This window comes from Juglans regia, chromosome 12, assembly GCF_001411555.2.
Source record: "Juglans regia cultivar Chandler chromosome 12, Walnut 2.0, whole genome shotgun sequence".
NCBI lineage: Eukaryota > Viridiplantae > Streptophyta > Magnoliopsida > Fagales > Juglandaceae > Juglans > Juglans regia.
In genome coordinates this window covers 7297480-7309494 of record NC_049912.1, presented here as the reverse complement: position 1 = coordinate 7309494, position 12015 = coordinate 7297480, and the positions used below count along the sequence as shown (strand labels likewise).

At 32.4% G+C, this 12015-nt stretch overlaps 1 protein-coding gene across 2 annotated transcripts; it reads left to right on the top strand.

The window, feature by feature from the left end:
* The first annotated feature begins 8081 nt into the window (after positions 1-8081).
* On the top strand, positions 8082-10181 carry LOC109010382 (AAA-ATPase At2g46620-like). Of its 2 annotated transcripts, XM_018991209.2 has the most exons (2): positions 8082-9031; positions 9245-10181. In XM_018991209.2, exons 1-2 carry the CDS (start codon positions 8381-8383, stop codon positions 9863-9865), a joined length of 1272 nt encoding a protein of 423 aa, XP_018846754.1. In that variant the 5' UTR covers positions 8082-8380; the 3' UTR covers positions 9866-10181. The 2 variants fall into 2 exon arrangements, with proteins under 2 accessions (XP_018846754.1, XP_018846753.1); XM_018991208.2 differs by having other exon boundaries at positions 8082-10181.
* The last annotated feature ends 1834 nt before the right edge of the window (positions 10182-12015 follow it).

The following is a 12015-nucleotide window of genomic DNA, read 5'->3' as shown; positions in this document are numbered from 1 at the left end:
GAGTGAAAAATTCATGCTTGTTAAGTATTCAGATATGGTAAAGTAATTTGTATAATTTCGTAAATATAAGAAAAATAGTGAGGAATTTGTCTGTAATTCTTGGGAATTGATTTCTCCAATGGGGAAGTCTGATTGCTACCTAGGTACATAGCAGATCAATGGATGCTAAATTGATCGTGAAGCACTAGCTAGCCATACTAACTTTTTGTTTACATGTTTCCCAAATGGATATGCAACACAGACCAGCCTATTTGAGACCCATCCAAGGGTGTTGTCATGGTATTGCAAAGAAAAAAACATTTTACTTTTCTCTTATGCAACCCAATCTCTAGGGAAACAATTGATTTACATGCTATATCTTTTGCCAGGTGACAAGAATCTGGCAGAAACAATGGCTAATGTGCTTACTTCACTTGCTTTTATAGCTCTTGGAATACAGGCCCCAAGGTTATATTTTTCTGTACATAACTTGAAGTGCATGAAAAAACCGTGCATATTTGTTACATCTTGTTTATTTGCTTTTGTTGGGAATGCAGGAAGAACCTGAATACTAAGTTGTATGCTAATTCATTAGTTGGAGTTGGAGTTGCCTCCAGTTTGTACCACTCTTCAAGAGGAAAATTGAGGCAGTATCTGAGATGGGTGGATTACACAATGATAGCCACGGCATCAGTTGTAAGTCAGACTTAAGTTATTGATTAAAGACAACATAATGGCCTTGACATTACATTAATTCTGTCTCTGATTTAATTTCTAGAAATTAAGCTGTCACGTCATGATCATCATGTGAAGCTTGAAGATTTATGAAAAGTGGAGAACCAGCTTGTAATGGTTCATCTTTTTGCTACCAAAATGTGGGGTTTCTTCAAGGACATTATATATACCATATATATATATATATAGTTAGTTAGCCCGTAGCAAAAGCTTTTTTCCAAACAGGGGAGGATCCACAAATATTGGTGCTTTGATTAATTCAATCTAGTTGTTCAGAAAAAAGGAAAGGTAGTAGACCCTTTCGTGTGTCAGTGGTCCATCCAAAGATTAGTCATGAGCTGGGTTCACAAAAGAAATGCCTGTATGGTTTTATTTCATGAATATTGGTACTAGCTAGCATGCATGCCTCAATTGTGACATTTCTATTAATTGTCCTTTAAATTTTCTACTTATTTATTTATTTTGTTTTTATTATACTGTAATGAAATCAGGCATGCAAGATTTTAATAGCTCATAGAATATATATAAAATCAAATATATATATTTGATCTTCTTTAATTTGTGCATATATTTCTGGCATGCAATTAACAGATTGAGCTGAATTAATCAAAATCATACCTTTATTTAATTGAGCATCCACATGATTTCTTTTCTTTTTGTTTCATCTTGGTCTACATGAGTTATTTGAGGGAGAAGGAATATAAATATATATAGGAGGGAAATGACTGGATTTCCCGCGACTGAAACTAGTACCACTCTCATGTAGTAGTACTTCTTTTATATATTAATATATAATTAATTTCTTTTCATATCCAGCCTTGACCTGCACTATATATACTTGCTGGCCTGCATGTTCATGGTATAGTAGCTAGGTCCTCCTACTAATTAATCAAGGATTTCAATTCTATTTTGGACGCCATTGATATCTTCATAATATATATTAGAATGATCGTGTATGTATATGCTGGAACACATGGGTCCGTTTGTTCTCCATTGGTAATATTTTCTGCTTTGCTTCTGTTTGTTATTCATTCTGTTTTGTGCATTTTTTTTAATTACCTGAAATTATTTCCGGCGAGTATATTTCGCCGGAAATAATATTTTTCGTCATAGAACATTATTTCCGGCGACTACATATCGCAGCAAATATAATTTTGCAACGACACTTACTCGCTGCAAAAGAGACAACCTTATTTGCGACGATTTTAACCGTTGCAAAAAATATTATTCACGGCGATTTTTTAACATGCTGCAAATAATATCAAGGTATTTGCGGCGATATTTTGTGTATTCGCGACGATAGAAAACGCTGCAAATATTTTTTCGCAGCGAAACGAGACTAAAATCTCAACCTTATTAGCGGCGAAATTAATAATATTAGCAGCGAAAAAAATCGTTGTAAATAAAAATTTTTTGCGACGAATTTTGTAATTCGCTGGCTAATCTTTTAAAAGGCTCTACAATTGCGACCAACGTCCGGCGCAACATAAATCGCTGCAAAAACTTATTTGCAGCGATTTATGGGGTTATTTGCGGCGAATTTAAGCGCTAGTATAAGGGTCTGTTTCATTTATGTTTTAATTGTTTTCAATCTTAAGGGAGTTGTTTGATTTCATGAGCATGCGGATGGTTTTAGAATTCTTATTTATTTTCCAATTTTTCAAAAGTTTTTTTTTTTTTTTGTGAAGTGTTTGTATAGTTTGTTGAACCGTGTTCATCTAGCATTTTTTTTTTATTATTATTATTTTGAAATGGTTTTGTTAATTTGAGAAGTGACTCCATACTAGAGCTAGGTCTGATGCTCATTCATGGTCTGAGACTCTGATAGGAGCTAGGTCTGCGTATGAGTTTTTCAAAAACAAATCTCCGCATTACTCTTTCACGACTGCTTTTGAGCGATGGATCTTTCAGAAAAAGAAGAGATTCTTTAGAGAGGAAGGCAACAGAATGCAGAGAGATTTGTATTTCACACGGAAATCATGAGTATATCCCTTTTCCATATATATATTTCTTTAATTATTTATTTTGAGGTGACTGAATATAATATATATATATATATTAACGGTCAAATTTTGATGATCAAGAATACTTGTGAAGGTTTTTGATAGTTGGAAGATTTAAATGTGCGTTGAAAGTTTTAATGGGATGTTTGAAATGAAGGAAGTACAAAATCTAACGAATAATGCTAAATACAGTTATAAGTTGTGTAAATATCGTGTATTTATTTTAAAAAAAAGTTAAGTTTATTATTAAAATATTAATTTTTTTATGTAAATCTCATTTTTATTCATTTTTTTTAAAAAGAATGTGAGGTACTTATAACTTCCATGACTACAATTATTATTTTTTAAATCTAATCTAAATATATATATATATATATATATATATATATATATATAGAATAGAATCCAAACCGTGTGAATTTGAAGTAGGGCAGTTGGCTTGTTCAACTTTGACAGTTCATTCACGATGATTCTATGGATTAACTCCTACAGAGGGTTTTGTTTTGTTATACGTTGTTATACGCGCATTGTACACGCTATATCGTCCGTCCGTCCACGTGCACAAGAGAATTTCTACAAGAAAGTGCCGCCTCAAGTTTGAAAATTATTTATATAGTGTTCCTACGGGTAAGTCTTGCAATTTTTTTTATAAAAATTAGAGTATACTTTGAGATCTATACCAAAATGGAGCAAGGATATCTAAGGACGATGACATGTCTGACAAGGCCCCGAGACCAACCAACGGAAGAGCCAAGAAGGCTCTGCATGTCCTTCTCTTAAGAGTGACCTAAATGGCAGAATTTCCAAAACTTCAGTGCATGATAACTTGGCCGGAATTTGGGGCTAACTATTGGGAGTTGGGCACCAAATCAGGACATGTAGCGACCTATAAGCAGGCGAGAGGAGTGAGATAAAACATGCACAGAAATGTGCAGTCACTTTTTTGTATTTTTTGTATATTCTACTAATGTGATTGATTGTGTGACTTTTTCTAATATAAAATAACTGTTTTAACTAATCACATTATTAGAATGTGTAAAAAATATACAAAAGTGACTGTATATAACATAATTCTATAGAGTCGCATTAATAATGACATGACAACAGAGAGCATACAACATTAATGAAACTAAAGTCTGGTACAAACCTTTCAAACAATCTCATTTTATATCATTTCATCTTCACAACCAAACATAATTCAAATACAAATATTTTTTAATTTTAAATGTTTATCTTTTTCATCTAATCATTACCTAATTATTATAATTTTTTCAAACTTTAATTTTTTTCAAATCACAAAACAAAAATTACATTAAAAAAATTATGTTCTAGCCCTCTTTTAACTTGATAATTTTTTTATTTAATTTTTTCTCTTCTTTTTCAAAATTTCATAAAAATCTTAATTCAAATTATTTCACTATTATTTCTAAATTAATACATTATTATTCATAAATTTTTTATCTCATCTCATATGTGAACTAACAAGGCCTAAGCCAAGCTATTTAGATTGTGTTTGGATGTTGAAGTGAGTTGAGTTGAGTTGAATTGATATGATAAAATATTGTTAGAATATTATTTTTTAATATTATTATTATTTTGAGATTTGAAAAAGTTGAATTATTTATTATATTTTGTGTTAAAATTTGAAAAAATTATAATGATGAATTGAGATGAGTTGAGATAAGTTAATCAACCAAACGAAGCCTTAGAGAGTAGAAAATGATGGGACACAGGAGAGCACTTGGAGAAGAGATTTCCTTACGAGACACGCAAGCATTTAGGAGATTTTTGGAAAATGAAATGAAATTATTTATGAGAATTTTGTGAATAGTAATAAAATAATTTAAATTATGTATTTATTGGATTTTGAGAAATAAGAGATAAAAATTAAATAAAAAATTATTATAAAATTAAAATATTATTTTTTTAATATTATTTTTATTTTAAAATTTCATAAAGTTGATTTTTTTTTTATTTTAAAATTTAAAAAAATTATAATAATTAATTTAAAAATATTTATATTTAAATAATATTTAAAAATATATATATATATATAATAAGATGAGTTGAAAAGATATATATTATCAAACATCTCCTGAAAAAGGCAGAATGGCTTTTGCAGGAATTAAATGTTGTGAGAGAACTTCACACAAAAAATGGAGTCGCCACTATAAATACCAGAGATAAGTTGAAGATTGCTTTCTCTACAAAATTGCAAGAGGGTGGTAGGGGTGTAAATTTAAACCGGGAAACCGGAAAACCGGTCCGGACCGGACCGAACCGGACCGGTTGGTCCGGTTTTGAACCGGTCCGGTCCGGAACCGGTTCCTATTTTATGAAAACCGGCCGGTTCCGGTTCCGTAGTTTTCGGGACCGGACCGGACCGAACCGGACCGGTTGGAAAAAAAAATATAAAAATTAATTTGATATATTATACAAAATATTTATATATATAATATATAATTATATGTTAAATTTTTATATATAATATATATAATTATATATTATATATGAAAAAATTTCATATTATAATTTATAAATAATAACATAAATGTTTATCTTAAATATGAATATTTGTAATTTATTTGATCATATGTTATTAATATAATTATATATAAGATAATGTTGTTATAATTTATAAAATAAAAGTTTAATCTTAAAAATGAAAATTTAATTGATCATATGCTTTAAGCATAATATATATATTAAATTATTAATAACATTTTATAATAAGAATTAATACTTTATTATATATTTTTTACATTTAAAAAAAATGAGAAAACCGGACCGGACCGGACCGGAAACCGGTAAAACCGGAGGTACCGGTTTAGGAGGGTAATCGGGACGTAATCGGTTTTGAAAAATACAAAACCGGTACATACCGGTTCGGTCTTAAATTTTGTCCAAAACCGGACCGGACCGGACCGGTTACACCCCTAGAGGGTGGTATAAAGTACAAAAATTAAATATGTCTACACACTTGACACATCAATGATGTTAATGATTGTCGCATCACCTAACAAAAATGCTTTTGCATTTTATTTATATAAAATATAATAAAAATTTTAATTTTTTTAAATTTTAATTTAATTTTTTAAATTTTAAAATAATAATAATATTAAAAAATAATATTATAATAATATTTTTTTTAACTTTCAATTTTTATCTTTCATCTAAAATCATTTCATTTTATTTCTGAATTCAAACCAATCCTAATCATCTCAACAAAATTCCAAATGGGTAATGGAAAGTAACAAAATTTTTGAAAAAACAATGTAAGGACGAGTTTGATGAGATCTTGATTTCGAGATAGATGTTCCAAGTATCATAAAAGCATCATATCTTCCAAGTACCCATACCATGACTCGGTTGTGTGGATGCGTAGAGATAGATGTTCGTTCTCGTATGTTAAAATTGCGGCGTCCGCAATCCACTCAACTCTCTAGTGCTATCATACTGATTGCCACTCATTATGCTTAATTTCGATCTCTATCCTTTTACGTATCGGTATTTATCGGATTTCGATTTCTCACTATAGGTTGTTATTGACAATGTCGAAGATAGTATATCTAATCATTTTTTATAGATAATTATTTAAAAAATTAATAAAATCAAAAATCAAACGCCAATCTTATAGTATAATAAGAAGGCATGTTTGGGAAACATTGAAAATTTCTAAAATTCTCAAAATTTTCTCATAACTTCATTCACAAATATCACTTAAATACAAAATAATTTTCAATTTCAAAATTTTGAATTTTTTTATCTAATCAGTACTCAAATACAAAAATAAATACAACTTGAAAAAAGCTAGGGATCCCGTTGGGAGTTCCCGCTCTAATTGTTTTTTTAAAGTTTTTTTCCCTTAATCATAAAAAAATGTTATTTAATAATATTGTATTTTTTTTAAAAATAATTAAAATTGTTAAAAAAAACTTAAAATGAATTAGCGGGAGCCCCCAACGATGGGTGTAGATCCACCTGTACAACTTTTATAAATTTCAAAACATAAATAATATTAAAGCATTATATTTAAATTATTTTAACTTTATCTATTCACTTTTACAAACTTCAATACAATACTTACTTTAAATATATGTTTATTCAATATTTTCTATCTCATTTTTCAAAACCAAATAATACATTTTCATTTAGATCATTTTACTATTATACACAAAATTCTAAGATATTACAAAAATACAAAGATGCCCTTGCTCTTATTCACTATTTTTTAATGAGAAATAGACTTTATTCATTTATGAAAACGAAATTATAGCTGTGACCTGAGACATACAAGGAAAATCTCATATTACAAGTCAACTACTCACGGTTGAAATTCCACCAGTACACAATATCATTTGTGACTGGTATGGTCTTAACTTTTATAATCCTCTACAGACAAATCGTTTGAGAGACCACACTCTGCCTAAAATAGGGATTTCAAATCCCGCCCTCCAAAGAAGGAGATGACTTTCACTCTATCAACAAAATGTCCAAGAGACTATTTCTTTTTTACATTTACTTAAATAAAAGAAAATAACAATAAACATAAGGATAGATGTGAAAATGACAAATTACAATTGTATATTCAAATTTTTAGCTTGAAGAAAAGTAAAATACAAGAAACAAAGAGACTGTGATTGCTCGTGAGGGACACGCGCCACGCTAGGAGTGTGGCGGCCAGTCGAGTCTGAAGAAACCCCCTGCTAGGGGTGAGTCTCTGGAGAGAAAAGGGAGAGAGAGCTCTGACCAAAAGTCCCTATAAAACTTCTGAATCATCGGTCTTATTTGTTTTCACAACCATTTTCAACTCATCTCATCTTATTTAATATAATTATTATAAATTTTTTAAATTCCTACACAAAATAAAATAAACAATTCAATTTTTTTAAATTTTAAAATAAAAATAATATTAAAAAAATATTTTTTAATAATATTTTAATTTTAATTTTAATTTATTTTAACTTATCTTATCCCATCTATAAAAGTAAATCAGGCTAATATTGGAGGCTCTCATCTATGTATATAATATATATATATATATATATATATGTATATACTTTTGATTTTAAGAGTATTGGAGGCTCTCGCTCAAAAAAAAAAAAAAAGTATTTGAGGCTCTCCAATTGGACCATCCAGCTCTTCTTCAGTTCACCTATTTCACGAGATGGCCGGTAGAGTAACCAGGAAACTACTTTATAAAAAAAAGTCTATAAACAGCGAAATTAATTAACATATAAAATTAAATTAAATTTTGAAAAACTCAATACCATCCGGAAAGTTTCTCGAAATGACGGAGAAATAAAAGGATTTCCTCCCAGTCAATATAAAAGGGCTCTTTCCTCGTAGGGCATGAATCATAATGCAACAAAAAGAAAGAGAAACTCTCTCTCTCTCTCAATCAGAAATATTACCTTTGCCGGCAAGTAGCCGTCTCCCATTATAATTTTAAGGTAAGTTATATATTTATAGAATTGAAAACCACTCCCTAATCCCTATCTTGTCGTCTTCGTTGCACACAATTTTCAGACTTGCGTTTTCTTTAAAAAACAAACACTCTCCCATCCACCTCTCTCTCTCCGTCACATATTTTTCTCTCTGTTCGCTCAACCCAAAACTCAAAAGGAAAATTCGAAACACCCATAAAGAGATTTTTTTTTTTTATGGGTGTTCGAACCCTGATTCTTCTCGGTGTAGCACTTGTTTGTTTTCTCGTGTTGATTCGGGTGCTTCTATTCAAAACCGGACTGATTTTTGTCGTGAAGAAATGGTGGAGATGGATTGAAGATTGCTTTCATGTTCACCAATTCCTCAAAGTCCCCGAATTCAATGAAAGTATGCAAGAGAATCAGCTTTATCGAAGAGTTTCCCTCTACCTTAATTCCTTGTCTAGTCTCGAAGACTCCGATTTCACCAACCTTGTCACCGGCAAGAAGCCTAACGACATCGTTCTCTGCCTCGACCCCAACCAGACCGTCGAGGACAACTTTCTCGACGCCGTATTAACATGGACCAACGCTGACAAGACGCTACGAAACGACTGCAGAAGCTTCCTGCTGAAGGTCCGAAAGGCAGACAAGCGCAGAATTCTTCGGCCGTATCTCCAGCACATCCACTCGGTGGCTGATGAAATTGAGCTGAGAAAACAGCGAGACCTGAAGCTGTACATGAATATCAAGCGCGGCGAGGACGACGACGATCATCACCATCATCATCATCGCAGCGGGGGTGGTGACGGAAGGTGGAGATCCGCTCCCTTTACGCACCCTTCGACCTTTGATACCATCGCCATGGAAGACGACCTCAAAAACAAGGTGAAGTCCGATCTCGAATCCTTCGTCAAATCCAAACAGTATTATCACCGTCTTGGCCGCGTTTGGAAGCGAAGCTTTCTCTTATACGGTCCGTCCGGAACTGGGAAATCAAGCTTCGTCGCTGCCATGGCGAATTTCATATCCTACGATGTCTACGTTATCGATCTCTCCAAGGTTTTGAATGATTCGGATCTGAATTTGCTTTTGTTACAGACAACGAGCAAGTCCATCATCGTCATGGAGGACCTCGATCGGCTTCTGACGGAGAAATCGACGGGTGTGAGCTTGTCGGGAGTACTGAACTTCATGGATGGGATATTAAACTCGTGCTGCGCCGAAGAGAGAGTGATGGTTTTCACGATGATGAACAGCAAGGATCGCGTCGACCCATCTCTGCTTAGACCCGGTCGTATCGATGTCCATATCCATTTTCCTCTCTGTGATTTCTTGGCTTTCAAAACTTTGGCGAGCAGCTACTTGGGGCTCAAGGACCACAAGCTCTTCCCTCAGGTGGAGGAGATTTTCCAAACCGGGGCGTGTTTAAGCCCGGCCGAGATCGGCGAGTTGATGATTGCAAACCGGAATTCGCCGAGCCGGGCTATAAAATCGGTTATGACGGCATTGCAAACGGACAGTGAACGGAGGATTGGACAACGATTGGGGAATACCGACGGACCGAGGAAGTCCGTGGAGGAAGCGGGCGCGTCCTTCCGAAGTGAAGGAGGCCATGCCGTTCGGGAGTTTCGGAAACTTTACGGTTTCTTGAGGATGAAAAGCTGCAAAGTCTCTCACTCTCAGTCGTTCGATGAAGGCTCGGTGCACAAGGAAGGGTAACAATCACATCGGCTTCGAAACGTTTCAGGTAAAAAAATATCGGCGCTTCTTGGACGTGCCTAATTCCATTTGGGTGTATAGGATGGTTGGAATTCAGATAGCTAGAATTGTGATGGGGATATCATCAATTTTCATTTCAAGGTTGAGATTTTTTTAAAAAAATGCAAAGCAATGCAAAAGTTTACAAGGAAATGATATTCTTCCTCTTGAATTTTATGATCTCCAGCTCTACTTGTAATGTTTCACATTTTCAGTAACTATTATTTTCTTGATGCTGATATTTCCTAATGATATATGATATTGCGATGTTTTACAATTCTTCAAGGGGGAGGAGTTTGCTTTGGAATGTTTTATTTGTTTTTTAGCTAGCTTTGTGGGCATGTTAATGGCAGCATTAGCTCAATTATTAATGGTGGATACAATTGAACAGATGATTATGCAGTTTTTTTTTTTTTTCTTTTTTTTTTTCTATCAAGAATATTATAGAACAAAAAACTACAGTAAATCTCGATATACAATAAATAACTAGGTAGATTATCTAAGGATAAGCTTTCAAAAACATGATTGGTTGCTTACCATTGCGTCACTAAGTGCCCACGTCGATTTTGAGATCGATTTTGGGCATGTTAACAATGCCGCACTAGCTTCTGCTACTAGAGAATTTGAGGTTTAAAGCTTTTTCATCATGATTTCTAGAATATCTCCACTTTTTTCTTCTCTTCTATATTGTTTTCCTTCCCAGGCTTTCTTGTATTATGCAGCTTTCTTGTACAGATTTGTTGAGTTGTTTTTATTCATTTTATTTTAATGTTGCTGTTGTTGTTAAAGAATTGTGGGATGAAAGCATATGACCAATTGCATGAAGCAGTTTCATATGAGCTATGAATGTTGCCACAGTTTATATTTAGCAATCATAAAATGCTTTGGCAAGTTAGAGGCATCTTTTCTCAAGAATGTTGCATTCAAGGCTTGTGAACAGACAAAGTAGTGCCTTCTCAATATAAGAGTTTATTACTTGCAAAGTTGCAAAGTTTTATTTGGGTATCGAGAATATTTCAAGTATTCTCAGAATAATTTATTATTATTTTTTCAATACTATAAACAGAATACTTCAAAAAATGATTGGTATATAGAATTACAAATTGATGCGAGCTATGTTGGGTTGTAAAGTAGATCTGATATCTCTTGCCTGATGCTGTGAACAAATCTGTCTTCTTTTCTTTCTTGCCTGATTGATTGCAAGTGACCAAAGTAACTGGCCACTGAAAATCAGTGTCTTTTTATGATAAGGGTAGAGGAGGATTTTAGCTATATTTTTGGAGAGCAGAGGAAATTCCATTTCCAGATCAGAAAAAAAAAAAAGGGACTTTGTTTTCTTGCTCTGATCATCATCATCATGATCATGGGTGATGATATACTTTGGATCCTTACTGATAAAGTCAAATTGTCATTGCGCACAGACTCAGCCAAAGTTGTTCAATTTGCTCTGTTTGGTGATGTTGATCCATCACTTGTCAATAAAAGCAGTTTCTCTTACTTTCCCCCACTACCGTCGACTATGGTCCCACTCAACCCTATGATCCGTTCTGTGGTCAATTCTTCACTCCAATTTTATTAGAGTAATGCTGTAGATAAGTTATTATAACAGTATACACTTTATACTCACTACATAGTTATTTTTAATTGATTGTTTCCAACAATCACTTGAGAAGATGTGTGGTCTAGATTATGTCATATTATGTGTACAAAATGTATGCTACTAATAGTGATTTTTATCTATATTTATTCATTTCATTATATTCTTTAGACAACATATTCTATAAAAATAAATTTATAAATTAATATTAATATTAATATAATAATTTTATAATCTAAACATGACAATGAATTACGTTAATTTATAAATTTTATTTTGTAAAATCTCTTATCAAATCAAATATTTCTCTTGAGAACGTGTTATTTTCTAGCCATTCTTAGCTATTCAATAAAAGTAAAATTTATGAATTTATATGATTATAATTTATATTTTTGTGTGATTTGTTTGTAAATCATTTTTGTTAAAAAGGAGATTTCTAGAAGGGAAACAATAGACCTATAAGTTTTTTACAATCTTTTAATAATTTATAGGAGGAATATTTTAATAAAATAAT